Here is a 27,337-nt window from a genome sequence, read left to right on the forward strand (position 1 = left end):
TTTAGTGCACATTAGTTTATTTCCAACTCTCCATTCTGTTACTGACCACTTAGTGACCAGTACTGTTTTCCTGTGCACACTGGTTAATTGTAAACTTTCATTTATACAGTGATCTAGTTCAATCATTGTGGGTGGCTACACAGCCACACTGCCCAGTTTCAAGACATTCGACCTCCTTGCTCTCTGAGTTTTAATGCTTCATCACTTTCCATTACTAGTCAGGTAACTATCTGGAAAAAATCAGCTACTTTGCAGTTTTTCTTCCTCAACTTTCAAGTTGCAAAAGTCCTGATACTTTGATTAAAAATAAAGGGAACAGAGGGCAGTAAAGATGTCCGTTGGACTCCTGCAGTTGTGATACTTGTTCTCCAGGTGGCAGCAGAACTGCACAAAAGTGCCAGGAGTCACCTGTTCTTGAGATGACATCTGTTCTGCCATGGTCATGGCTGCAAAATAAATATTGTAAACAGTCCCGCACCAGCTCTCCTTCACAGGCATGGTGCCAGTGACCAAAGAGTGGCCGTTAGCTTTCCTCCACTACTTTCCCATTTGGCTCTGCTTCCTCCTCTTCTTTTTTCTTGTGACGAGTACTTTGGAAAAAGCCAAGCTGTGGAAAAGAACACAGTGATTAGAAATCTAACCAAGCAGGCATGATGGTATTAACAGACCCCCAAATATATTGACTTTAGTTCCCTCCACCTGAGTCAACTAGAGGGACGTGCCCAGCATGCTCTCCCCCCAAATGTTCCATGTACTTCTCCTGCTGTTCTTTTGTCAATGGCCAAGAAGAAGAAAAAAGCTATTTATATCCCTTCAGCCCTTCCCTGGTGCCTGTCCACTACCCCAAAATCTTCAAGAACCTTCTGCAGATCCAGACCTTCCACAAAGCGAGAATCAGCAGAGCCAGCAGTAGCAGACCACCCAGTGTACTCCCCAATATGATCCAGAAAGGAATTCTATAGTCTTCCTCTTTTGTGATTAGGAGAATGACCTGAAAAAAAAAACAAGAGTGGTCAGTGAGATTATGCATCTAACAACTGCAACTGTACTCTTGAGTTCCGGGAAGAACAAAACTTTGAAAAGGCTACATTAGAATTGGTGGTCACCAACAGGGTATTCATGGTTTCAAATCTCAAAAGTGGTCATGACCTACCCGGCACTGATCTAATTCGGTGGGCTCCCCAAAGAGCCTCTTTGCAAGCTGCTGTGCAGTATGCCCACAGTGGCAGCTCAGGGGCTGAAGGTGCAGCATTTGCTAACACTCACAGCGAAAGGCAGCTAAGAAAGTCACCATCGTCTAGTGACCAGCAGGTGGCAGCACACTGCCTCTCTCAGTCCTTGTAAACTTCGTCTGTGTAAATTAGAGGAGGCACTTACATTGCGTGCGAGACGCTCATCTCTTAGGAAGAAAGGACTGGATCCATCCAGCATGAGTCTTGCTGTTGTGACAAGTGCCAGTGATTTGAATCGGACCTGTTGACAACAAACAAGAGAGGGTCTGTAAGAAAAGAGCCAGATAGCCTGCTAAAGCAGCCATATGAAAACTAGAAGAACCCGTTTAACAGCACGATGGTACAGCGGTTAGCTCTGCAGCCTTACAGAGCTTGATGAAATGCCACACCCGGCTGATGTCTCTGTGAGTCCGCATGTTCTCTACACGTCAGCACGGCTGTCACTCCAGCCTCTCAGATATCCCCCCACATTTCCCCAAAGATGTGCAGGTTAGTGTAACTGGTGATTCTAAACCTGTCCACTTTCTTTTCCCCACCTTGCACCCTGTGCTGCATGGGACAGGCACGTAATACTATATTTCTACTTTATGTTTGAATCACAGTAACTCACGGGGGCATGTCTGATTGTGGCACCGCAAAGGCTACCCAGTAATGCCTCGCGCGGGGTGCCACTTTCCAAATGTAGTGTGCGTATGTGGGTGTGCACGTCTGTCCTCTCATACTCACCGATTTCAGAGTATCTATCCTTAAGATTCCTCGTACGAGAACGGTTAATTCCTCATTGGGATGAAGACTCAGTGAACATTTCACCGTGGTTGTGCCAGAGTTGCTGTAATTCTGGTAGAAGAAGAAGAAAAGATATGATGTCCGCAAAGTGTTGAATATATTAAACCGTGGACAAGCGATTCCTCACTGTAGCTTTGGGAAAGTACAAGAAACTGCCGCTAGTGGTGCTCATAACGTGACAGGACCCTTTATGCTAACAATATCTGCTTAATGTATGCAGTTCTTTGACCGCAGAAACAAAGCCCAAACAATAAAACTTGACTGCACTTCGTTGGTCCTGTGACCCCGTCTCCCTTACTGGTTGCCCCACTTCAGTTTGAGGACACCAAGAATTACCAGTTGTGTGTAGTGCGACAGGTCCTCTGACAAAATACGGTTGTTCTTCACACTGGTAGGGGCTGTGCAAAGTCCACCTTCTGTCTGGAAAGATCAAAGCAGAAGCGTCAGAACAAGGCGACCCCGAACCTCCACACCCTCACACCACGACCTGAACAACAACAGTTAATTATGCAGCACCTTTACATAGAAACATTCAGTTCAAGCTGTTGCATGAGAAGTTAAAAGAAAACATTACACTTAGAAATAAAATAACATTTACATTGTCTATATAAAGTATTTACCCCCTTGGAGGTTTTCAGCTGTTATTGTTATAAAACATTGAATCACAATGGATTTAATTTGGCTTTTTTGACACAAAATAAAGACTCTTTAATTTCAAAAGGTAGCAGGCAGTCTTCTGGCTGCTTGTTGTCAAACTTGCATCTCATTTTTTGTATGTGTGTTTTATTCATCTATCAATATTATTATAATTTACAACTATATTAATACTTCATGACCATGTTTGATTTTCTCTGTCATTTCTATAGTATTGTATTATATATTTGGTATATACAGTGCCTATAACAAGAAATCACCCACTTGGAAGTTTTCTCACCTTATCCTTAAACAGAATGTGGACTGAGGTTGGCTTTTTTGACAACAGAAAAAGATTCTTTAATATCAAGATGAAAGCAGATCTCTGCAGATTGGTCTAAATTAATTACATATAGTATCTAAAACACAAAATCATTCATTACGTAAGTATTCACAGCTTTAAGTCAGTGTTTAGTAGGCGCTCCTCTGGCAGCCATGACAGCCTCAAGTCTGTGCACTGGTCTCTGTCAGCTTTGCACATCTCCACTGTGCCATTATTCCCTGTTCTTCTTTCCTAAACTGCTCAGACTCTGTCAGGTTGCATGGAGATCGCAAGTGATCAGCCTTTTATAATAAATTGGATTGAGATGTACTGTAGAGTCAGTGTTATTTTGGCTTTATGCTTACTAGAGTTGTTCACTTACTGCAAAACAAATCTCCTCCCAAGGCACAGGTTTCTTGCAGACTGCATCAGGTTTTACCCCAGGATTTTCCCACATTTTGCTGCATTCATTTTCCCCTCTCATGTCTTCCATGTTCTGCTACAGAAATGTATCCCCGCAGCATGCTTCACTGTGGGGATGGTATAGTTGTGATAATGTGCACATGGTGTCAAGTCGAATTGCCAAAAAGCTACATTTTGCTCTCATCAGGTCACGGAACCTTCCAGCTGACTTCACAGTCTCCCATATGCCTTCTGTTGAGATACCATGAGCATTTTTTAACAGTGGCTTTCTCTTTGCCATGCTATCCCACAAAGCTGTGACTGGTGAAGCACACAGGTAACTATTGTTGTCCACACAGTCTCCTCAATCTCCCCCACTGTAGCTTTTCACTCCTTTCAGAGTTCTCATTGGTGGTCTCTTGGTGGTCTCCCTCACCAGTCGTCTCTCCTTGTAAGATCACTCGGTTTTTCTGGACGGCCTGCTCTAGGCAGATTTCCAACTGTGCCATACTCTTTTATAATTGATTTAGCTGGATTCCAAGGGATATTCAGTGACTCGGATATTTTTTTTTCTCCATCTCCTGACTTGTGCTTTTCAATCACCTTTGGCAGAGTTGCTCTGTGTGTTCCTTTGTCTTAATTGTGTACTTTAGACCACCATGCTGACTCACCACAAGATGGACCTTCCAGATCAGGTGGTCTCCAGTGAACTAATTCTGTGACTTCTAAAACCATTTGGCTGCACCAGTGATGATTTTTCTTTTTCTGTTGATCAGTGTCAGAAAAGCCAAATGACAGTATATACTCACATATAGTCAGGTCTTGAAACCTGAAAAATCGATCATAAAATCAGAACCTGACTTATATGCCTGTTCAAAATTACAACACTTATTTTTTTTTTTTACATCTTCTTGCCTCCTCCAATCTCGCAACAGTTTCTCAGACACATCCAGTTTTGTTAGAGCAGCACAGTTACCAATTTCTTTTGCCACTTCAACAAGTTTTAATTTAAAACCAGCTTCATATTTTCTTCTGATCTAACGCTTCATCGTACATAAGGGATGCTCCTACGATAAAGGTGTATGAGGATGTGAGATACAAAAAACACAAAACAGTGCAAATATCACTTTGGAATAGTTTGGGTATTACTGTGTGGTCATGTAGGCATAATACATAGAAGTAAAGGCAGTGTGCTCCGTGGATACTCTCTCAGGTGGGCGTTAGCCTATCATAATCTCTTGGATCAATAGCGTGAGTTTTCCACATTCGACTTATACGACTGACGTAAAATACTGGAAATTATATGGTAAACTTAAACGGAGAGTATATACAGTAAATCCATTGTGATAACAATAAAATAGAAAGGGTCCTACTCCATTGACCACCTGAGCAAAGCTGAAAATTGTTCCAGGGGTACAATGGCTGAGCCTGCTCTCTGACCTCCAAAGCTCATGTGAAAAGGCAATTTCCCCTTGGAGATTAATACAATGCACCAAATACCAAAATGTGAAAATGTCTACAGTGGTAAAAACTTTTTATAGGCACTGTAGATACATAAATTACAAAAATAATTACTAATAAATAGAATCTTGCACAATACAGATACATAAGTAAAATAATTGGTAAAGTCCTTCAGCATGAACTATTGCAACTTAATTCATGTCGAGCTGATCAACAGGCAATGATATTCATTTGTGTGTGAATGCCAGTTTATGGGATTTGCTGTATTATAGCTGATGACAGGTTGAAGATACCAAACAATTTTAATTTTATTTATGTTTTGGCAGACTTGCTTGCAAAAGTGTACTGGAATGAACCCCACCAGCAGTTCATGAACATGTGCCAAATGTGCAGCAGTTGGTAACTGAGCCCAGATGAATACTTTAAAGGTACAGTACTTCTTTCAAGGTTTGTGAGCCCCCTTGTAGTTTTCAGTGCTATAATTTTACTATGAAAGTTCCTTTTCATCAGAGCAGAGCAGAGTTACTTTTCTCAGTAGCTAACCTAGGGACTACTTCAGCTCGGGTCAATCCCGGTCAAAGAAAAACTGTGTGGACCTGCATGTTCTCCCTGTGTCTGCAAAGGTTTGTATGTAACATAACTGATGATCCTAATATGGCTGAGTAGTGAGTGTGTCATGTGATGACTGTTGTCCTGTCTAATTTTGATTTCTCCTTTCTATCTAATGCTGTCAAAATCATCTCTTTCTCCCAGCAATGTCTGCATTAGCTTATTCTGATTCAACAAATTATATTTTCTTATGAGCTAATTATTGTGGGAGTGGATATTGAGGTGTTGCAGTTTGTTGGTGTGCAAATCATTTTGTGTATCCTCTATTACACATGGTTCTGGTCAGCATTACTTAAGATAAGAATTTGTATTAGAGTATGTGTCACAGCACCTGGGGACTGAGCCACAACTGGAAAGTATTGTGAATGAATGGACATGATGCAGTTCTGTTTATTTAAACAGCATAAGAAAGTGTGACAATGCAAGCAGAGATGTGCTGTAAACCTTAGCTTGTGGTGCAGATACCTCGGTGGGAACTCCTAAAGGGCTGTAGGCTATGTGTGAACAATTTCTAATTATAAGGACAGCCCCTAGCTTTCCAAAATTCCAGACAGGCAAAAAGAAACTGAACAATATGCAGTGGGCACAAACATATAAGAGGGATATCAGAGAAATCTGCTGGCTGTGTGGGAGTGCTGAGCCCACTTGTCCACTAGCCACCCTAATCTCTGAATTCTCATGCTCCATTCATTCATTTTGAAACAGCAGTCGCCCTGAAATCTCTGACTGAAGGAACAAGTGGCCTCAGTCTTAATAAAAGGAGCCATGATTTTATATTTCTCTGTAATTTCAGGCCACCTCTGTCCTTCCCTAACCACTCCTTTGGTGGGTGCAGCATCACAGAATTTGTGGACCAATTTTGGACAATGAAACCTAATCTCACCTACCTGCCCAATGGAGTGTCCCTCCAGGAGAAGTAACTGGTTTCCACTTTTTGTTACTTCTGGAATTTCAATGCTCAGCTGCATGTTGTCCACGGGGAAAAACGCAAGATTCTGGATCTATGAAGGAAAATTTGAACACCCTCTAAGTAAACGTGAAAGGTCAAATATTTATAGCGGTCTATCATAAGTCGCCACTGCTGTCCTGCATCCTTTCACTGTACCTGGAAAGTGTAGTTGAAAGAGGGGCCAATGCTGTCGTACTTCTCCACCGTGTGGTTAATTTTAATCTCATAGTGGGTAAGGCTTGAATCCCTGCGTGGAAATATAAGAAGTGATGATGCTGGGATAGACTGTCAGTCAGTGGGGTGCAAGGAATCTATACTGGACTCCTTCTCAGACATTCCACATGCAACATCCATTATAGGGAGAGTAACAGGAAAGTTGAGAGTATTTTGTGTTTCTTAATGCCCCATCACAGTACCTTGTGAACAGGAGATCTGTCTCATACTTAAGTTGGTAAAAGATAATGTTAGAATTGTCATCCATGGTCAACACATCTTCTTCACCATCACTAAAGAAAACAAGATAAGAGTTTTAGGTTCCTGTTGCTACTTGTGAGTCTGCAGATCTTGAGCTTCCATTGACAGTGATAAGGGTCCCACGTGAAAAACACTGAACAGTCACCTGCTGGCTGAGATATTGATGTATACATGGTCCAGAAAGATGGTTCTGCTGAACTCAAATTCCAGTCGGAATGCAACCTGCAAAGAAAGAGTCATAACACTGAGCTCTTGTTGGATATCAACGTCACAGCTCGACCTCACTCCATTACACAGCCCTGCTTCAGGACAGGGTTGGGTACCATTAGCATGCCCACAGTTCATGTAACATACACTGGCTGACTCTCACCTGTGCTTGGGACCTCAGGAAGGGTTGGCTGACATTGCAGATTAAACCCAGGCTCACATTCATGTTAGATACACATTCAATTTTGATATCTGTGTATCCCTGAAATGGAAGGAAATGTTATAGAGAACGCTCCTCTGAACCTCAGTCACCAAATGCTCTCCATGCATTGAAAAATCAGCAGGGTGAACATGCACAGCTGAAAATGAGGAACTTCAGAGACTCTTGGATCGCAGTAATCTGCAGCTCCTTTTAGTTTGTCCTCAATCTGGACAACTGTGCTGAACATTATGACCACATGAGGGATACCTTAATTGTTAGGCCTGTGAAGAGCAGGTTCCTGGAGAAGGAGATGTCCAGCTGGGTGTTGTACGCATTCTCTCCTCTGTTCTCCAGTACGCTATCCACAGTTATCTTTCGTTTTGGACTCTCAATTACGTGATCTGACTCAGGTGACACAGCTTGACGACTGCAGGGGTTTCCCCAGTTTTGGAAGACAGAATGGCAGTATGTCCTTTAAGGAAAATAAATATGGGGTAGATATTCATCTGTACATCTATCCAATTTCTAACTTGCTTGTCCAGTTAAGGGATATGAGGAGCTGGTGCTTATTCATAAACAATACAGTATTTTTGAGCCAAGATGATGTATAGGTATATTCCTAACATTCGCTGTCCTCTGGTAGATCAGCTGTTCGTAAAGCTGTGAGGCAGGGACACGCTGAACAGGCCATTCTATGGATGAACCTATGTCATCTACAGGTCTTCCTTGCTGAAGATAGTATACTGACCACATGACCTTCTGAAGAACCCTTCCATTGGCCAGAGCAAACACAGAACATGGACACTCACCTTCCATCCAGGATATCCGTTCTGCTCTGCAGGACCAGGTCAGGGATGCAGTGCTCCTCTCCATCACACCCATTCCAGAACGGAAGCTGAAGAGGCAAAAAGGAGCCAGTATGGGAAGAGAAATGCAAAAGGCGACTGACCATTGGCCAATCAATAACAGCCTAATTTTTGTTACCCTAACTGGACTCATACATTTCTATATAAATGGACCAACACAACTGGAATGTGGTCCTGATTGTAGCTCCTGATAACTTAGAGTACCAGAGTTGTTCTCTAATGGCACTAGTATCATTTAAAAAAAAGAATGACATGGAGCCTAAAGCTTTGCATACCGATGCTTTCAGCGTTGTGGGCCAGTCATCATCCAGCGCTGGTCCATCATCAGGAAACAGCATTGCAAACTCCACTGTAAATAAAATCGGCCGCAGGTAGTCTGTTGTGTCCTATAGGGCAAGGAAACAAAGTTGGACATATGGTGACTTTCAAAGAAAAAAGTGGTTGCTTCTCACCTCACAACCATCTTCTGAGTTTTGCTTTTCTGAAATCTCACTGCTGTGAGCCACCCTGTGTCTTACTCTCTCTGAACTAAACTTCTCATTTTTTGGCTTTGAAGAGATGTTTCATCTTCTAGTTGAGCCATCAGTGCTAAATTTACGGCAATAATCAGCTACTAACATGAGCATCTGGATTTGCTGAATATTGAATTTAGTTGGCTAAATTAGAACAAGACAGATTTGTGGTCACACAGGTGAGCCTTTTACACTAAGCTGGCAGAATCGTGATTAAGGAAACTAACATTTACTTTGATACACCGGCGAACAAGAGGTTTATAAAGGATGTCAACAATGAGATGTCAGAAAAGATCTTAAGTTTAGGTGGTCACTGTCAAGCAACAGGGAATACTGGACAACCACAAGGGAATTTTCCAGAACCATTGCAATGCTAAAAACATTGTAAACTGCATCACTAATTTACGAGTGATTCTCAAAACCCTTCTTAACTAAAGAAGTATGTTAAATCGTTCATAACCGACATGCTTCCGAATCCACTTATTAAAAGTGTTTCTTAAACTGACTGCCTCTTGTGCTTACTCTGGTGACAGACACAGAATAGATTAAATTCATGTCATGACATTACTCTGAACATCTGGAATTCTAGCATTTACACTTAATTTGTTATTTTCAAGACAAAATACATTAATGCATTAGTAGGCTTATATTTTACAGATAAATTGTTAATTTAACTGAAATAATTTAAACTAATAATAATTACTTAGCTCTGGTTTCCTCCCACAGTCCAAAGACATGCAGGTTAGGTGCATTGGCGATTCTAAATTGTCCCTAGTGTGTGCTTGGTGTGTGGGTGTGTGTGTGCGTGCCCTGCGGTGGGCTGGCGCCCTTCCCGGGGTTTGTTTCCTGCCTTGTGCCCTGTGTTGGCTGGGATTGGCTCCAGCAGACCCCCCTGACCCTGTAGTTAGGATATAGCGGGTTGGATAATGGATGGATAATAGATGGTTGGATGGATAATTACTCAATTATAAGTTAACAATATGTCAGTGCTCCTTAAATATTTTAAAAATCTGTGTTCCAAGGCGGCAGCTTGCCATACTTTGACAGAGATGGAGACATTTTCTATGTTTTAATTGGTGATGGGGAGAAGAATGAATAAACAAAAGGGGACTGTTGTGTTTGTGAAAAGAAAATACAATTAAGAAATCCTACCTATGAAAATAGCAGCTGAATTTTGTGTTGGTGTCTCGGATTACCAGCTCACAAACCCAACACTACCACTTTATTAAAATTAATTCAATGACTACCCAATTACAGTATGCTTACAGCTTCTTGGGGCCTAGTTACATGTACCTTAATGGTTGTCTGAAGTGAACGTACATGTGATTTTGCAATCATAAAGAACTTTTTACAGATATTTATAGCAAAGTGGCTGGGGAATACCCATAATGCTTTAATCTGAACCAATTTGACAGTGTGCCAAAAGGCAATAAAGTTAGAAAATGTGAAAAATCTAGATGAACACAAGCCATGGAGCCCATCAAAGCTCGCCAGTCCTATTCATTTATTTCTTCCAAAATAACATAATTTCAAGATTCCTAAAGTATTACTGTCTACCAAACTAGCCTATTCCATGTGTGCATAATTCTCTGTGTAAAGAAAAATTTCTTAATGATTGTGTGACATTTACTCCTAACAAGTTTCCATCTGTGTCCCCATGTTCTTGATGAATTCATTTTAAAAGGACAGTCTTGACTAACTTTATTAATTCCCTTCATAATTTTAAAGACTTCAATTATGTCACATTTTAATCTCCTGAATCTTGTGGCCCTGGAATCAGCCTAGTCGCTCTTCTCTAGACTTTTTCCTAGCACTTCCATGTCCTTTTTTCAGCCTGGAGACCAAAATGGCGCAGAGTACTCCAGATGAGGCCTCACCAGTGTGTTATAAAGCTTGAGCTGAACCTCCTTGGACTTGTACTCCACACATCAGGGTGCTATATAACCCCACATTCTGTTGGGCTTCTTAATGGCTTCTGAACATTGTCTGGAAGGTGACAGTGATGAGACCACTCTGGCCAGTTGGCCAATTTAGTGGTGGTGATAGTGGACATCTCTTGTGTATATACCTGTTGTTGCATGTACCTAACTCTCAGACAGCGGCCAAAGAACAAAACAACACAGCTGATCAGCAAACCCACAGCCCAATGGAACACAAAGTATAGGCATAAAGGCAACGCTCTATGGAAAATACACTTTTGCTGGCTTCATAAATTGCTGGGTGGCATCAGATTTTCACCATGGCTGTGCTCTGCTAACATTACAGTGTGTGCTATTCCACAACAAATGCTGTTAGAGCAGATGTGACAATCCCTTATGAAGAAGAGTAAGGGGAGATGGAGGTTGGAAATGTCAAAATTCCTTAAAATACAGCAGGGAGTATATATCAGGTTGGTGTGCAGGTTAGAGAGATCATCATCACTGTCTCTTTCCCATAGTTATTTTGTTTTGTTCACCCATTTCTAATTAAGAGACTTTGTTTGCATGTTATGACGCAAGAGTTATTTCATACATATTTGAAAAATAAACAGTGCACATGTCTGAGGGAATATGGGAATTTTTAAATACATACTGAAATGTATGTGCTCATCTTTATTTAGGGATTCTAGAAAAATAATAGATTAGCTAAATTACTGTAAATTGGGTCTTGAAACCTGAAAAATTGATCACAAAGTCAGACCCCAATTTATACGGCCGTTCAAAAATGCAACACTTAATTTTTTTTTCTTTTACATCTTGCCTCATCCAATCTCACACCAGTTTCTCAGACACATCAATTATTGTTGCAGTAGAGTAGTTACCAATTTCTTTCGCCACTTCAACAACTTTTAATTCAAAATCAGCTTCATATGTTCTTCTGATCAAACACTTCATCGTAGATAAGGGATGCTCTTACGATAAAGGTGTGTGAGGGTGTGAGATACAAAAAATCACAGAACAGTGCAAATGTCACTTCGGAATAGTTCAGGGATTACCGTGTGGTCACGTAGGCACAATGCATAGAAAAAAAGGCAATGTGCTCAGTGATTACTCACTCAGGTGGGCATCAGCATATCATTATCTCTTGGACCAATAGCGTGAGTTTTCCACATTCGGCTTATACGAACGACGTTATAAAATACTGGAAATTATACGTTAAAATGAAGCAATGACTTATCCATGGGAGAACTTAAACGCGAGTATACTGTATACGGTAAATACAAACTGTTATCAGGCTGTTCAGGTGGTGTCAAGCGTGTCTGAAAGATCATAAAGGTAAGTTGTCATTTGCAGGCCTGTTCTCCACACAGTCGTATCGCACCTTTGTTTTTTTCTTGCTGCCATAAAGGCTTAATAAACAACAGCAGCTTGTAGTCATCTGAAAGAAGAACAAGTTCTCCTTTAGAAAAGTGGGGGTTTATATTAAGGCAGGTATCTGCCCTTTCTTTTGCTTCTCACTTGAAAACAATATGTGTCTGGTTTTGTTTTTTTTAACACTTTTGTCTTACTTTTTCATTAAATTATGATGTTATGTTTACTTCATACAGTATTATGTTTATTTTATCCCACTAAGTCACAGATGTCGAACTCCAGGGGCCTCATGTATAAACGGTGCGTATGCACAGAAACGTTGCGTAAGAACTTTTCCACGTTCAAATCGCGATATATAAAACCTACACTTGGCGTAAATCCACACACTTTTCCACGGTACCTCATGGCTTGTCGTACACAAGTTCTCCGCTCAGTTTTGCAGACTGGCGGCACCCAGCGTCAAAGCAGTGCTACTGTTCTTGTGTGGTTACACCTTATTTTCCTAATGCGGCTTTATAAATACACCGAAACTAACCGCATATTGTTTATTAGTGTAATGCATCTGATTGTAATTAACTCGTAACAATATAATGGTCCAGGGAACAGCCATAGTATTCCAAATACCATAACTGCTTTAGCGTTGTTACTCTCACTTCTTCTTCTTCTTTCAGCTCCTCTTGTTAGGAGTTGCCACAGCGGATCATCTTTTTCAATATTTCTCTCACTGCACCACTCAGAGTATTTATATCACTGTATCTGAGTGTGAATCACAGCAGCAGCTGATCGGAAAGGGAATTATCGGTATACAGCTTCAAGGACACGCTGTCTCAGCCACTGCAAAATGTTTTAAAGCCTTTCCTGTACGGACCTCGCGGTTCAGAAACAGAAACGATATCATTTATAAGGTGAAATTCAGCAAAATATGTTTATTAAATTATACAGATAAAACTTTAACTTCATTTAAATAATCTATATTCTTCACTGGGTGTGTCATTAAGGATAGAATAATTAAACATGTACTATGAAGATATTTCAATGTTCTTTAAGCGTTTTGAAGAATCGGCGCTAAGCTTACAGATGGCTTAACGTCTATTACAGAGATGATTGTATGGCGATCCGATCGGTTACTTGGGGAAAGAAAAGCACTGACTGCAGTGACGGCTACGCCAATATATATTGAATATAAAACAGAAAGAGAAATAACAACACAGCTAAAAACACAGCGACAAATTTCGGCAAAAGTTAAATGCTTGTGTCATGAGCACGAGGCGGCTATGCAGTGTCCGCAATGGACGTAGCCATCCACTGTGCATAAGCTACCTTACTGACGGGCGGGCGAAGGAGCCACCGATTCTTCCTCTGCCCAGTGCCACCACAAGCCTAGAGCCGCCCCTGATTGTACTGCTGCAATAAATTATTTCATCGAAGTGAAACACATGTTTAATAACGTGCTTTAACTCCCATCATCATGAAAATGACATCACGTATACATCTCAGTATTTTAGTTATTCAGAGAGCTGTAATATCACGAATGTAATGGATTCTGTGTCCAGTTGGAGGAAGAGAGCCGGTTTAAAAAGCAAGTAGTGATTCACACACATAGAGCACATAGAAGATCAAATACAAAACAAAGCATTTAACGTGCTACTTTAATTACGATGTGATTTAAGAAACTGGTTAATTAAACGATTTTAAGATGAAGTTTATGATGTTCTACTTTAATGACAAAATAAACTACGTGATTAAAGTGGAAATGTCGAGATTGAAGTTGACATTTCGTGCTTTTTCCTCACTGTGTGCCTTTTTTCTCTGTACCCTAATAAGCTTTCATATGACACTCAGACAGTGGGCTACAACTCGGCGACTTTGATACGTGACTTCTTTTTTATTTCCGGCACTGTGCGATTTGTGAATGTGAGCTTTCAAGTTTCTCCAACACGCTATGTCACTCGATCAACTTCCTTTTGTTGATTATACCACGGTTTATTTGAACAAATAGTATGTTTTTCATTTGCCTCCACTTGGTATTATCTGAAATTCTTATATTTTCCCCAGTGCTTTTCCCATTGTCTTTTCACAGAAGGCTGTGCTTAAGAGCGATTTATATTGATTTGCATATTCAAAGAGGCGTAATTCTGGGAGGATTTGGGGCGTTACATAATGCGCGTGCACGAGCGTTAGTTTTCATGCTGATTGGGATTTATGTAGCGGAAGAACGTGGAAGTTGGAGTACGCACAGATTCCTGCATCTGGATTTTTCTGTGCGTAAACACATTTCGGCTTTTGTGCTTACGCCATGTTATAGTGCGAGTTCTACGCACGGCATTATACATGAGGCCCCAGGCCTGGAGGGCCGCAGTGGCTGCAGGTTTTCATTGTTACCCTTTTCCTAATCAGTGACCAGTTTTCACTGCTGATTAACTCCTTTTCCATTTCATTTCATTCCCTGTTTTTAAGGATTCAGTCCTCTGAATTAATTCTTTTCATAATTAAATGTTAGCCAAACAGAAATGAGACATGAAATGAGCTGACAGATGAACAGCTAAACTGGGGCTTCAAACTCCATTCAATTTCACTCCAACCAGTTTCTTAATGAGAAGACAATTCTTGCTGTTAATTAAACCCGTTATTTAATTCCACAGCCTGTTTTTGCTCTCTTTCTGCCACAACAGGCATTTCCAAAACTTTCGATTTTTCTCTTTTTTCTAAGAACAATGTCAAAATGTTTTGGTAACCTGAGACCTTCACCCTTCTTTATTTCCACATATTGTGTGATGGGCACAGGTTAGCTTGTCGTGTGTCAACTCGTTTTGCATCACATTATTGTTTGGCTGCTAACTAAGGAAAAAGAAACAAAGGGGCCTGAGTCAAGTTAATTAAAATTAAGGCAAAGGTTAGAATGAAAACCTGCAGCCACTGCGGCCCTCCAGGACCGGAGTTCGACACCCCTGCAGTAAGTTGTGATACTTTTTGTAGATGGAGTAAATTGGCAGTTTACGAGTCCTTTATGGAAACAAAAAGAATAGAAAAAGTTGTTCGTATAGTATGTTATGTACATGCATTGCGTTTTTGGGAAATACACCCCAGATATCCTATTCCAACTCTGCATTTTTCATTCAAGTCCAAGGTCTCACTGTCTCTAAACTGCAATTACTCATGAAATGTTGTGTTCCACTTTAATTTGCACCTCTTCCTCAAAACCTGACCTTTCACTCTCACTGAAGTTAAATGTATATCTTCTTGAATTCCTTCAACTCCCTCTTAGTTGTTGCCTGTATCTCTCTTACAGTCTCAGAATTAAACTCCCGAGGGCCTGTCTCTCTCCTTCTCTCACCAGCCTTATATTCACACTCCCCCTATCTGTATGTCACATCAGCTGCTTGCTGTCATGAATACTGTTGTATTTGTGCATGTGAGATACCATTGTAACCGCTGCATGTACATTATTTTGTCTGTTACTCACCAATACATGGAAGTAGACATGCTCACACGTATCCATGTTGGGCGGCACAGTGATGTTCCGGTAGAAAAGCTTATCATTAATGTCATCGAGGATTGCTCTTGGCATGAATTTGCGCTCATCTATGGAGGTACTATATTTCAGAGCTGTGGGCATAAATGGAGAAGGAGCAGAGTAATCATTCCCAGTAACCAGACTGTGGCCTTTCCACATTCACTTCATGGAGTGTGCATACCTATAGCATTCTGAGTCAGACTGCCTCAACACAGGGTGTTAAGTCACTGTATGTCTGCCCCATCCTTTGCATTAGAAACCTTACATCATTTACAGTGGGACAGCCACTCAACAAATGGACATGTGGAACTCACCCACTTCCTGCACCTGAGTGAGCGGAGCTTTGGCTGTCACATTGAAACAAACTATTGCTGCCATACAGGTGGCTTCTTTGCCATTCCGCTTGCAGTCTTTGTTGAACATGTTCACCTTGGATGGTTCAAAGCGGATGCTGGTATGTATGTGGACAATGCTGCGAGACCTGAGTAAACACAGACATCAGAGACACTCATATTGACATTCTGTCAACCTCCTGCTTACAATTGGTGTGGAAGCAGCCTAACCCTTCTCCATAATCCCTCCATCCAAGCATCCTCAGAAGGCTTACCAAAGAATAACTGCAGCACCCAAGGAACCCACAGCCAGATCCACCAACCCATCTTCATTAAGGTCCAGCTTCCCATGGACACTTCGTCCAAAATACATGAGCATGGGTGAGAGCTCAGCAGCACCTATCCTCTGGGAGAAGAATGCATGTTATTTGGAGGGTCACAAATCTAATTAGCCAGTGTCTGTCATTATAATTTAACTGTTTCATAAATTATAAATTCTGACTTTTAGAATTTAATAGGTCATGTTAAGAAAATAAGAAAAGAACAGAACATAAAAGAACACATGATAAGAAGAGCCCACAATGCACTGGCATCCCATCTAGCACTGGCTCCTGGCTTGTGCTCAATGCCAGTACCATCACCCCATGACTCAAATTGGATTAAACTGAATTGAGACCAAACTGAGATTAAATTGAGACCATCATGTTATTATGAAAGGATCTCTATATGGTGCCTTTCACAGCACACACAGGATCATACATATTAACTTAATAAAACAAAACACAGCTGGGTTCTTCTACATCTAACATTTAAAGCTGAATGTGTGTGTGTGTGTTTGTGTGTACACGTCTGGTAAGCAAACCCACACTGCTGAACTTATCTCCAAATTTCACACAGATGCCCCATTTGTATAAGGGAAGACCGTAGGCTGTGTTTTATTCTAAAACGTATTCGGTTGCCAGACCCCGAGAACCACTGCTAGTAAATTAATACGGGTGGGGGAAATAAAAATCATTTCTCAGATGCATCGCAATTCCCTCTTGAACAATTCTGAATTGAAGTACGAAACGCCATAATCAAACTTTTATAGGGGATTATGAATACAATTGAAAATAGGCATAGTACAAAACATCAAAAAAATGGTACAATATGATAAATGGAATAATACATCCTCACAGCAATAGACCTCAGAATAGAAGACTAAAAATTACATACATATAAATAAATGAGCAAATAAACAAAAATACATATACATTTTGGAAAAAAAATCAGAAAAACATTGCAGACATGTGCACCAGGGTAACACCCTCCCAGCTCAACACAGGCATGCAATACCCCATTGAGGCGAGAGGGGACGCTGTTGTTACAGCCTTGTCTTTTTTCTCCTCCTCTGCAGAAGTGAGAAGCCGTCTCTTGAGGGAAAAAAAGCCCCTTCCAGCAGCAGGGCTATAAAGGTCCATTTGGACCTGGACTTGGTGGGAAGACGGAACTCCCTGTGACATCTGCTCTCAAGAGCCAAAACATTTATCTCGGCACCAAGAAGGCTGCTTATTTTGTTTCTATTTTGTGCCCTTGGGCACTGGTTTTTGAGTTGTATAATGGTGAATTAAAATTGGCAACCCCATTGCACCCCAATACTTTTTGGACTCTACTCACAATTATTCACCTGTCTACAACATTTAAAAAGACCTTCAAATGCAACAAAGCACATAGAGCAGGCATTATAAACACTAAAACGTATAACTAAATACACATGTACAGTACATCCAGATGTAACACACTTCACATAACACAGCTCACTTAAATACAAGTCAACCAGAGCAAGCCTAGCAACTGACTCGGGCTCACAGCTCCTCTTTCATTAGGCAACAGTTGACCAAATTAAAAATGTGGAAATTCACTCAGGACTGAGTTTCCATACTGAGATGGTGAGAAACAAACATAAGTGCCCTGAGCTGTGAGAACCAATGTGACTGATGATGAAACTCCTCATTTTACAGTGCCGGAGTGCTGCATGCAGGTCAGGGTGTCCTCTCAATGCAGCCTCTAGTAACCTGCCACCGCATGGGGACTCAAAGCACATTTTAATGTGTACAGTGGTGTGAAAAACTATCTGCCCCCTTCCTGATTTCTTATTCTTTTGCATGTTTGTCACACAAAATGTTTCTGATCATCAAACACATTTGGTGGAGTCGTGAACACTGACCTTAATTGAGGCAAGTGAGGCCTGCAGTTCTTTAGACGTTGTCCTGGGGTGTTTTGTGACCTCTCGGATGAGTCGTCTCTGCGCTCTTGGGGTAATTTTGGTCAGTCGGCCACTCCTGGGAAGGTTCACCACTGTTCCATGTTTTTGCCATTTGTGGATAATGGCTCTCACTGTGGTTCGCTGGAGTCCCAAAGCTTTAGAAATGGCTTTATAACCTTTACCAGACTGATAGATCTCAATTACTTCTGTTCTCATTTGTTCCTGAATTTCTTTGGATTTTGGCATGATGTCTAGCTTTTGAGGTGCTTTTGGTCTACTTCTCTGTGTCAGGCAGCTCCTATTTAAGTGATTTCTTGATTGAAACAGGTGTGGCAGTAATCAGGCCTGGGGGTGGCTACGGAAATTGAACTCAGGTGTGATACACCACAGTTAGGTGATTTTTTAACAAGGGGGCAATTACTTTTTCACACAGGGCCATGTAGGTTTGGATTTTTTTTCTCCCTAAATAATAAAAACCATCATTTAAAAACTACATTTTGTGTTTACTTGTGTTATATTTGACTAATGGTTAAATGTGTTTGATGATCAGAAACATTTTGTGTGACAAACATGCAAAAGAATAAGAAATCAGGAAGGGGGCAAATAGTTTTTTTATATGCGTTTGGACTAAATTGTAGTCAAACTGTATACAATCCGCGTAGAAAATGTGTGACCGTGTCAGGTATAAAAACGGAGGCAAAATGTTTTAAAGCAGGCCCTTATCCGCAAGTGTTTCACTCTGCAATTATTTTTTTAATTAACTATGTCTCCTAAAGTGCTCAAAATCCACAAGAAAGGTTCAGCAAAGCACAGTAGCATTAAGACACCTTTATTTAATGCAGTTCAGGACAAGCTGAAATACAAGTTAATTTAAACAAAAAAATGATACAATTCAACTACAAATTTATTTTTTGTTGACTCTATATAGTGCTGGACAAACAAAGGAAAGTGCCAGTTGGTATTTTTATTTGGTGCTGTATTGTGTCAATAAAAATATAATGGAGTTAAACTTAACGTATTATTTTTCACGAAGAAGAATAATGATTTTGTTTTAAAAGAAACAAATGGTCACAAAGTAAGAAAAAAATGTACAATGTAAAGTGAGATGTATCCAGATGCACTGAGGGTTGCTTTATAGTTGCATTGTGACCCCTTGAATATTGAGGTGCCTACTGATTCCAGGTCAGGTCAGGTCGGTGGCATGCACCACACGACTAAACAGGTCGGGATCCTGGTTTGCGTCCCCTCAGGCAGACATGCGGTTCAGTCCTAAAATCCAGAAATGATCCTCTACTTCCAACAGCCAGGTGTTAATTGGGCATCCCCTTGGCCTGGTCCAGCCACTCTGGTCCTCAACAATGATGAGGAGAATCACCCTCGGGGAATCGCGCCACATGGCCGTAGTGCCGTAACTGACGCTCCCTCACAATGCAGGTAATGTGCCTCATTTGGGAATCCATGAGCAACTGCTAATTCGACACAATGTCAAACCAGCTGTACCCAAGGATCCTTCGAAGAGACACAGCACCAAAGGAGTCCAGTCTTCATCTCATTTCATTGGATAGCGTCCATGTCTCACAACCATAGAGCAAGACAGGAAGCACCAAGACTTGGCCCTTCGTCCTTTTGCATAGATATTGGGAGCGCCACACACACCTTTCCAGCAACCTCATGACCTGCCATGCTCTCCCAATCTGTTTAGAGTCACCAGAGACTGAATGTCACTGCCGAGGTAAGTAAAGCTCTCGACAAGGTCGACACTCTCTCCGCAAACAGACACACTGCTGATAGCTATGCCCTGGATCTTGGTTTTTATCCAGGATATTCGCAAGCCCAGACACTCAGTGCCTCCATTGACTCACAGCATCGTTGGCAAAGTCAAGATCACTAAATCTCTTTTCACCAACAGATGCCCCAAAGCCACTGGACCCCACGACCTTGCCCAACATCCAGTCCATGCAAGCATTGAACAGAGTAGGAGCAAAAACACACCCCTAAAGAACCCCAGAATCAACTGGGAAAAACGCAGAGGTCCTGCCTCCACTCTGCACAGCACTCACAGTATCAGTGTACAGGCCGGCCATGATGTCCAGCAACCTCGAGGGGATCCCGTGACCCCTCACGATGTCCCACTGGGCAGCTCAATCAAGTGAGTCGAAAGCTTTATGAAAATCGATAAAGGCTGCAAAGAAACTCTGCCGATATTCGCGTTTGCGCTCTATGAGAACCCTCAGTGCCAGGATGCGGCTTAAGGCAGTCTTCTTAGGCATAAAATCAGACTGCTCTAGTTGCTGGTAGGTCGGCAAGTGATCATGGATCCTATTTAGGACGACCCTAGTAAGGACCGTACCCGGTACAGAGAGCAGTGTTATCCCCCTGTAGTTGCCACTTCTGTAGTTGCTACTGTTTCCCACCCCTTTAAATAAATGTCTGTAATAATTGTTATCAACAAAAAAACCTTCATATGGCATCTTTCACAGTGCACTGGGCTAAAATGTTGCAGATACTGAACTGAATGTGAGAACTGTCCATTTAGAAACACCATTGCCACAAGCAGCACGGCAGGAACCAAAGTGGAATGGACAGTCCTTTGTGGGGCTCAATCACACGTGCACACAATCCCAATCTTTTAATCTAAAATGCACATCTCCAGGATGTTAGAGGGAAGCCCAATAGGACACAGTGAGAAATGCATACTCTTCACAGAAATTGGCCATGCAGGGGTTCAAACACAGCTCCCTGAAGCATTGAAGCTAAACACTATGTGATTTTAGCCATAATGTACACAAAGTAAATAAACAAAGTCACGTTCTGGCCACTATTCTTGTTTGATTGGTATAATGCACTGTGGTGGTGCTGGCAGTGAAAAGCACTAAATACAATAAACATTAATGGGTGATTTCACCGTGGCTCTTTCTTCATCTTTGACAGTAATGAAAAGGGGATCACCTGCTTATAGGGAGTAAGGATCCGCTTTTTGTGCCCATGGAATAGATAAATAGCTCCCCGGTGCTCATCTTCCAGCGGTGCCCCAATCACTACATCATTGTAGCCGTCAGCATTGAGGTCAGGGATTGGAGATATGGATGACCCAAACCTCGTGTTCTGAGAGTGTTCCATTTCCAGAGCACCATCTATTTCAAACTGAGCCTGTTGGGAGATGGGAAAGGCAACAAGCGGTTAAACTGAGCCAGCCTGACCTAGATGAGGGTGACATGTCAGCAGTTGCTCCACAGGTGTTGACCTGTCATGTGGATCATACTCACAAGCTCGGTCACTCTGTAGACGTACACTTTCCCTCTCTCCCAGCCCTGACTTAGGTACATGGGAGCACCCACGAGCAGCACGTCAGTCAATCCGTCATTATCCACATCGACTGCTCCAATCTCACTGCCATAATATGAGCCAATCTAAACACACAGAGTAAACAAGACATTAACCAGCAGCTGGGCCAAACGTCAGCTATTCTGAGAGGCCAAGGCATGACCCTGTTTCAAAGGACTTGGCACAATATGCAAGTGACCCCCAACCCCTTCCCTCAGGCCACTTTGTGTTTTGTGTTGAGCAGATCAGTCCTGATTTACCCTTTTTGCTCAAGACAACTTAATGAGTAACACACAAGGCTGTCTAGACTGTCATGTGCGAGACATGTGTGAGCAGGATCTTTGCCGGAACATATGGGCAGTTACAGTAAGGGACACTTCTGCACTGCCTTTATCTGCTCACCCACTGCCGAAAGTTATGCCCGACCAAAAGACCTGTTGAGGTTTGTAGGGGGGGGGATCAGAGAGTAATAAGCTTGCACCAGTGACAATAAGAAATTTAAAGCAAAAAATCTGAAAACACATAAATGCCATAAACAGGGATTCATCAATACAATACAATACAATACAATTGATTTTTGTATATCCCAAATTCACAGAACAAGTGCCCCAATGGGCTTTAACAAGCCCTGCCTTTTGACAGCCCCCCAGCTTTGACTCTCTAAGAAGACATGGAAAAACTCCCAAAAAACCTTTTAGGGAAAAAAAATGGAAGAAACCTTGGGAAAGGCAATTCAAAGAGAGACCCCTTTCCAGGTAGGTTGGGTATGCAGTGGGTGTCAAAAGGGGGGTAAAATACAATACAACATACAGAACAGAACACAAATAATCCTCAATACAATGTAATAGTGCAATAGAAATATTACAAGTACAGAGCAGAATTAAACAGGAGATAATATTATATAGTATGATTTGGATTTGTTCATCACTGAGTTAGCGTCATGTTCAGCAGTGGCTAGGGACATGAGAGAGCAGTGGCACAGTTACCTGAGGCCACACATGCAGCAAAATCCCAAATAGGATGCAGTGCAGCAAAATATAGGTGTGGATAGTTGCGGGTGCACCAGTAAAGAAGGATCATACCTGAAGGGAAACTCTGGCAAGGGTGAGTCAAAGCAAGTTGAAGTTTATCAGCAAAGAAAAGAAGGCTACGATAAGGAGACATCTTGCAATGTAGCAGGAGATGCAGATAAGCAGAATGGAAACTGAGAAACTTTGTGGCACGATTGACAACTCTTAAATTTAGCCGCCCCTTCCCCTTAACACACCTGGAAACCCTTGAGAGAGTGAAGGATGGTCAGGCTTCCATTGTTCCTCAGTGTGAAGATGATCACTTTGCCAGTATGGTTGAAGCGTGGGGCTCCTGCCACAAACAGCCTGCTCCCTCTCGCTGAGACGACAGACGTCACTGTGTAACCTGTGAAAGGAAGAAAGGTGACAGTAAGGCCTGGCTGGATGATAGCAGTGGTCGGGGTGGGTATGGGTGGTGGGGGGTTCTCACTGACTAAAAGGTAATAAAAAAATCTCTACTGCATATTTCCAGATCCTCAGTCAGTATCCAACCCCTCGCTCCCTGCTCTGACTCACCATTCCTCATTGTCCCCAATTCCCAAAAAGCACCTTAACTTTTATCCACAAAAAATTCCTCAGCTAAAAAAAGATTAAAACCAGATTTTCCCCTCAACCTCTCAAGTTTTGATATATCTTTTCAAGAGATGTCATCCGTTAAAAGGAAATCCCCAGGTATTTCTAACCATCTTACCCTTTTGACAGAAATTCCACTGATCCGTAAATCAATTTCAAAAAGACACTATTTACAGTATATATTATATTTGTATTATAAGCTTTGCATACACAATCTGTTTTTCCTGTCCAGGCATTTTAAGTAGAGCTTACACTCACCTAGATAAGCCCCATGATTCTTCAGCTCTTCAGGAAATTCATGCCGGTAGGAAACTTTGGGAGGGACAACCTTTCCATGACCGGTTTCTTTCAGGATGGCCCCATTCCAGTCGTATGCTCCGACAGCTCCGAGCAGAATCCCATCCTTGGATACACCAAAAGAATAAATTAAACAACAAACACCAAATTGACAGAGCAAACATCCACTGCGGGAGAAATGTTTAAATTTACTGGAAACACAGGCATTGCAAAATGTCTTTGGAAGGTTAGTTGGCTCAGGGACATTCAATGAGTGTGCACCCTGGAATCTGAAGTACACAGAAACTTCTGAAGAGGCGTCGCTGGGGTGATATTGGTAGCTGATCATTTTAAAAGACTTTATCGAGTAGTTATCATTCAAGATGATGAGACGTTGGTCAAGTGTGCACTACAGGTCAGTGGTAAGGTTTGAACTAGGTGACCCCTGTGTTTCAGCTCAGAAGCACAAAGCCAGCACCTTCACTGATGGACACAAACCATTGGAAGGACTTGTCTAAGGATCATATGGATTAATGAGGAAATGATTTTTTTATCTAAAATCACCCTGGTTTAAATTCCTTTTCTACTGAGCCCAATGTCTTCTTGTAAGAGGAGAAGGATGTAAAATGATTTTTCTTTTTTTTGGATGCTAAGAGAAAAACATTGTTAGGTTTTAGTTCTTAAATGGATCCTTCCAGTGAACTTAGGAACTGGCTCTTCTCATACTCTTTACTCTTTATTAGTATATGCTAAAATGTCTCCTGGCTAGCACTGACTTCCCAGTTACCCCAAAGGCTGAGGGACAACTCTAATAAAGGATAAACTAGGGTTCAACACCTAAAAGATGCAAGACTGCCTCATTCATGTTAAGAACCCACTGATTCCAAACACTTCCTATACTGTACATATAGCAGATCAGGAAACAAGACAAGAACCAGTCCTGGACGGGATGCCGGTTTATCACAGAGCACACTCACACAGAGAAAATCTAGAACTGGCAATTAGAGTAGCACAAATCTTTGGCATGTAGGAGGAAACATGTGAGTACTTCAAGAAAATGAGCACTTCACACAGACATTGACTGGCCTGGGACTTCAATTCACTCACTTGGAACCGTAACAGAGTAGTATGCACTAACTATGCTAAGCATTATTTCAAATATTCATGGTATTTATCATGCATTTAGTGTCTGACACTAATAGCCCAGTTAAGACTTTGGGGCTGGATGGTTTATTTTGAACATTTCAGCAAGCTTGCCCATTTATCACTGCAACAAAATGTAATTAACATACATACCAGTCAAAATGTTTGGGCACACATAGACATTTTCATTTTTTTTGACAGAAATTGATACTTTTTTTCCATGAGGTCATTAAATTGAATTAAAAATACAGCCAATACATTACTAGTGTTGCTAATGGCTATTACTGCTTCAAATGACTAGTTTTAATTTATTATTCACATGTATAATAGCAAGCCATCCCTTCAGTGTCATCTCCCATGGCTTATCCTTAATTAGTCATTTTAAATGTTGTTTATTTGAGAAACCTTTATAGCTGCATTAGCACCACTGAAATCTGCCATTCTGGTCACTTTGGCTGTGAAATACTGGCATTCCTAAAGTTTAGTTTTGGGTACAAAAATGGCTGAAATGAAACAGCTTCCTCAAGAAACATATCAGTCTGTTGTTTTTTTCAGAAGAATGGAGACTTTTCCATGCAACAGATGGCCAAAAATGGAAGATTTCAAACAAAGTTGCCTGTTACTGTATTGAGAGAAGAGGGTAACAGAAAAAAAGACTACTCCATAATGCTGACCATAACACTCTTTTCCAATTATCTTCTGTTCCAGTGTCTGTGTTCCTTTGACCATTTCAGCCTTTTCTTTTTATTTGGAATTTTCAGATATGGCTTTTCCTTTGAAACTCTGCCACTTTAGACTAACATCCCAGAATCGTTTTTTCTCAGTAGTGGACAACACTGGTACGTAGCGTGTATGTAAAGAAGAAGCCAACTGAGGGCATGTAAGGCATCTATTTCTCAAAATACAAACTCTGTTGTCCTTCTTCTTTTTCTATACTGGTTAGATTGATTATGTCCTAATCTCTCAAGACAGTAACAAGCACTGTTGTATGAAATCTTCAGTTTCTTGGCAATGTGGAATAACCTTCATTCTGCAAAAAAACAAAAAACAAAAAACAGAGATGTTTCTCCAGAAAGCTGTTTCATTTTGGAAATTTTTGAACCCAGAATTGAAGTAAACAGAACCGCAGGTTTCAGTGGTGCAGATGCAAATATAAAGATTTCTCTAATAATAAATCAGCATACAAACCTGGCTACTTAATGCTAAGTAAAGAGAGTTGTCCATTAGGACATTGACGGAATGGCTGTTGAAAAATAGGGCTTTGCAGTTATGTGTGAATAAAAATTAAAAATGAGTCATTTTAAGCAGCAACAGCCATTAGTAACTCTAGCAATGGCTGGGTTTTATTTTTAATCCCATTTAATGGCATATTGACAAAAAGGGTATCAATTTCTATCAAAAACATAAAAATATCTGGGTGTGCCCAGTGTTTTACTGGTACCATATGTATGATTATAAGGTAAAAATCGCAGGATGAATCCACCAAGAACAATGACATCCGTCCTTCCATCCTGTCAATCTCATTTATTCCAGGCCAGGGCTGCAGGTTGCTGGAGCTGATCCTGACAACAGTCGACAAGTATGGAAAAGTGCCAGTCAATGCAATGAACGGCAAGTTAGGCTAACTTGAGACCCCCAAATGACTGATTTAACGAGATAGGGCGCCGAGTGAAGCCTCATCGGACTCTCGCCGTTGATTCACTCGTTTTGTAAATTTCGTTCTGACTCTTTGAACCGGCGGTCTGGGACTGGCACCGGGACATGTGTCACGGCTCACACGTCCGTGCCTACCTTGCCTAATGCACCCCCCTACCATTTACATAACACTGTATATTTAATGCCAGACTTGATACGTTCCTGTTAATTACTTGCAGACAATCGCCTTAAAGTGGGATGCATGCAAGACGTCAACGGAGCCCCATAAAAGCGTCACGAAGGCAAAGCTGTGCTCCGTTAATTGCTGACTGTTATTCAGAAAAGAAAAAAAAAACGGATTAGCATTTCCCCACCGCAGTCGGGCTACGATTTTCCGATGCGCAGCTTCGCTTTTTCACTTTCTTGGCTCTAAAAAGTAAAACTAAAGAGATTCTTGTCGTGCCGACTAACCGCAGCAGAGGCCGCTTTCTCTCGGAGAGGTGCCCAGGGGACGCAGGCACACAGGCGGCTTGACGGAGACTACCTCCAAGAACGCCAGTCCCTCCCTCCCAGTTCAGAACCTGCACCACTGGACACTGCTTGCCCTGCGGCTCCTTGACAGTTGGCGCTCCGGGCCACGCCCACTGCCCGTTAAAGTGACGTAGCGGCTAGTCTACGTCACTGGAGCCGAGACGCTCCTGTCAGTCAGGGGTTCAGGCAGATGGACGGTCCGCGGCGCCCTGTCCAAATAGGCAAATACCTCCCTTTTCAACCTTGGTACTGATGCTGCCTTCACGACTTGGTAAAATCGAGTTTCCGATTTAAAACTGGAAAATAAAAATCGCAAGCTTGGTGAAACATCTGAAGACCCTAAGGCTACTTGCTGACTTATGGTCTGATGTAAATCAACAACAAGCCCAGCCTGGCTGTTAAATCTTGAATCCCTGTACAGTGTCATTTGAGATCCAACATAAACTACTGTCGAATATTAAGTTGAAGGGGAGCAGCACAGTGTAGTTCTTAAGTAACTGCATGATTGAAACTATCATGGTAAACCACAGATTACAGTAGTATGTGCAAATAGAACGTGTCTGCAGAAGCATTCTAAACCGGATATAATGAGAAAAAACTAATTACTGCAAGCGAAAGCAATAATTCACAAGCAACATTCATTTTGCTGTTCTGTGTGGTCTTTGCAAGCTCAAATCTTTACTCCAAGCTGTCAAAATGCTATCATGACATGAATGCACCACCAGATCACACTGGTAAACACAGAGGCA

At 41.6% G+C, this 27,337-nt stretch overlaps 1 protein-coding gene across 2 annotated transcripts in view; it reads right to left on the minus strand.

The window, feature by feature from the left end:
* LOC120541500 (integrin alpha-11-like) overlaps positions 1-27,337 on the minus strand; it is a 70,477-nt gene continuing 43,140 nt past the window's right edge. Inside the window, exons 11-30 of one of the 2 annotated variants that reach the window (XM_039773202.1) lie at positions 23,262-23,406; positions 22,628-22,776; positions 21,303-21,446; positions 20,986-21,186; positions 16,067-16,197; positions 15,774-15,940; positions 15,409-15,551; positions 8,419-8,529; positions 8,087-8,172; positions 7,545-7,749; positions 7,239-7,337; positions 7,014-7,090; positions 6,811-6,900; positions 6,551-6,641; positions 6,333-6,446; positions 2,355-2,438; positions 1,959-2,069; positions 1,378-1,473; positions 878-991; positions 1-607 (exon numbers count right to left, since the gene is read on the minus strand). In XM_039773202.1, coding sequence (XP_039629136.1) covers positions 524-607; positions 878-991; positions 1,378-1,473; positions 1,959-2,069; positions 2,355-2,438; positions 6,333-6,446; positions 6,551-6,641; positions 6,811-6,900; positions 7,014-7,090; positions 7,239-7,337; positions 7,545-7,749; positions 8,087-8,172; positions 8,419-8,529; positions 15,409-15,551; positions 15,774-15,940; positions 16,067-16,197; positions 20,986-21,186; positions 21,303-21,446; positions 22,628-22,776; positions 23,262-23,406 — 2,442 coding nt within the window. In that variant the 3' untranslated portion in view covers positions 1-523. Of the gene's footprint in view, positions 608-699; positions 992-1,377; positions 1,474-1,958; positions 2,070-2,354; positions 2,439-6,332; positions 6,447-6,550; positions 6,642-6,810; positions 6,901-7,013; positions 7,091-7,238; positions 7,338-7,544; positions 7,750-8,086; positions 8,173-8,418; positions 8,530-15,408; positions 15,552-15,773; positions 15,941-16,066; positions 16,198-20,985; positions 21,187-21,302; positions 21,447-22,627; positions 22,777-23,261; positions 23,407-27,337 lie in introns of both variants that reach the window. The other variant, XR_005636013.1, reaches the window with a different exon arrangement.

This window comes from Polypterus senegalus, chromosome 12, assembly GCF_016835505.1.
Source record: "Polypterus senegalus isolate Bchr_013 chromosome 12, ASM1683550v1, whole genome shotgun sequence".
NCBI lineage: Eukaryota > Metazoa > Chordata > Cladistia > Polypteriformes > Polypteridae > Polypterus > Polypterus senegalus.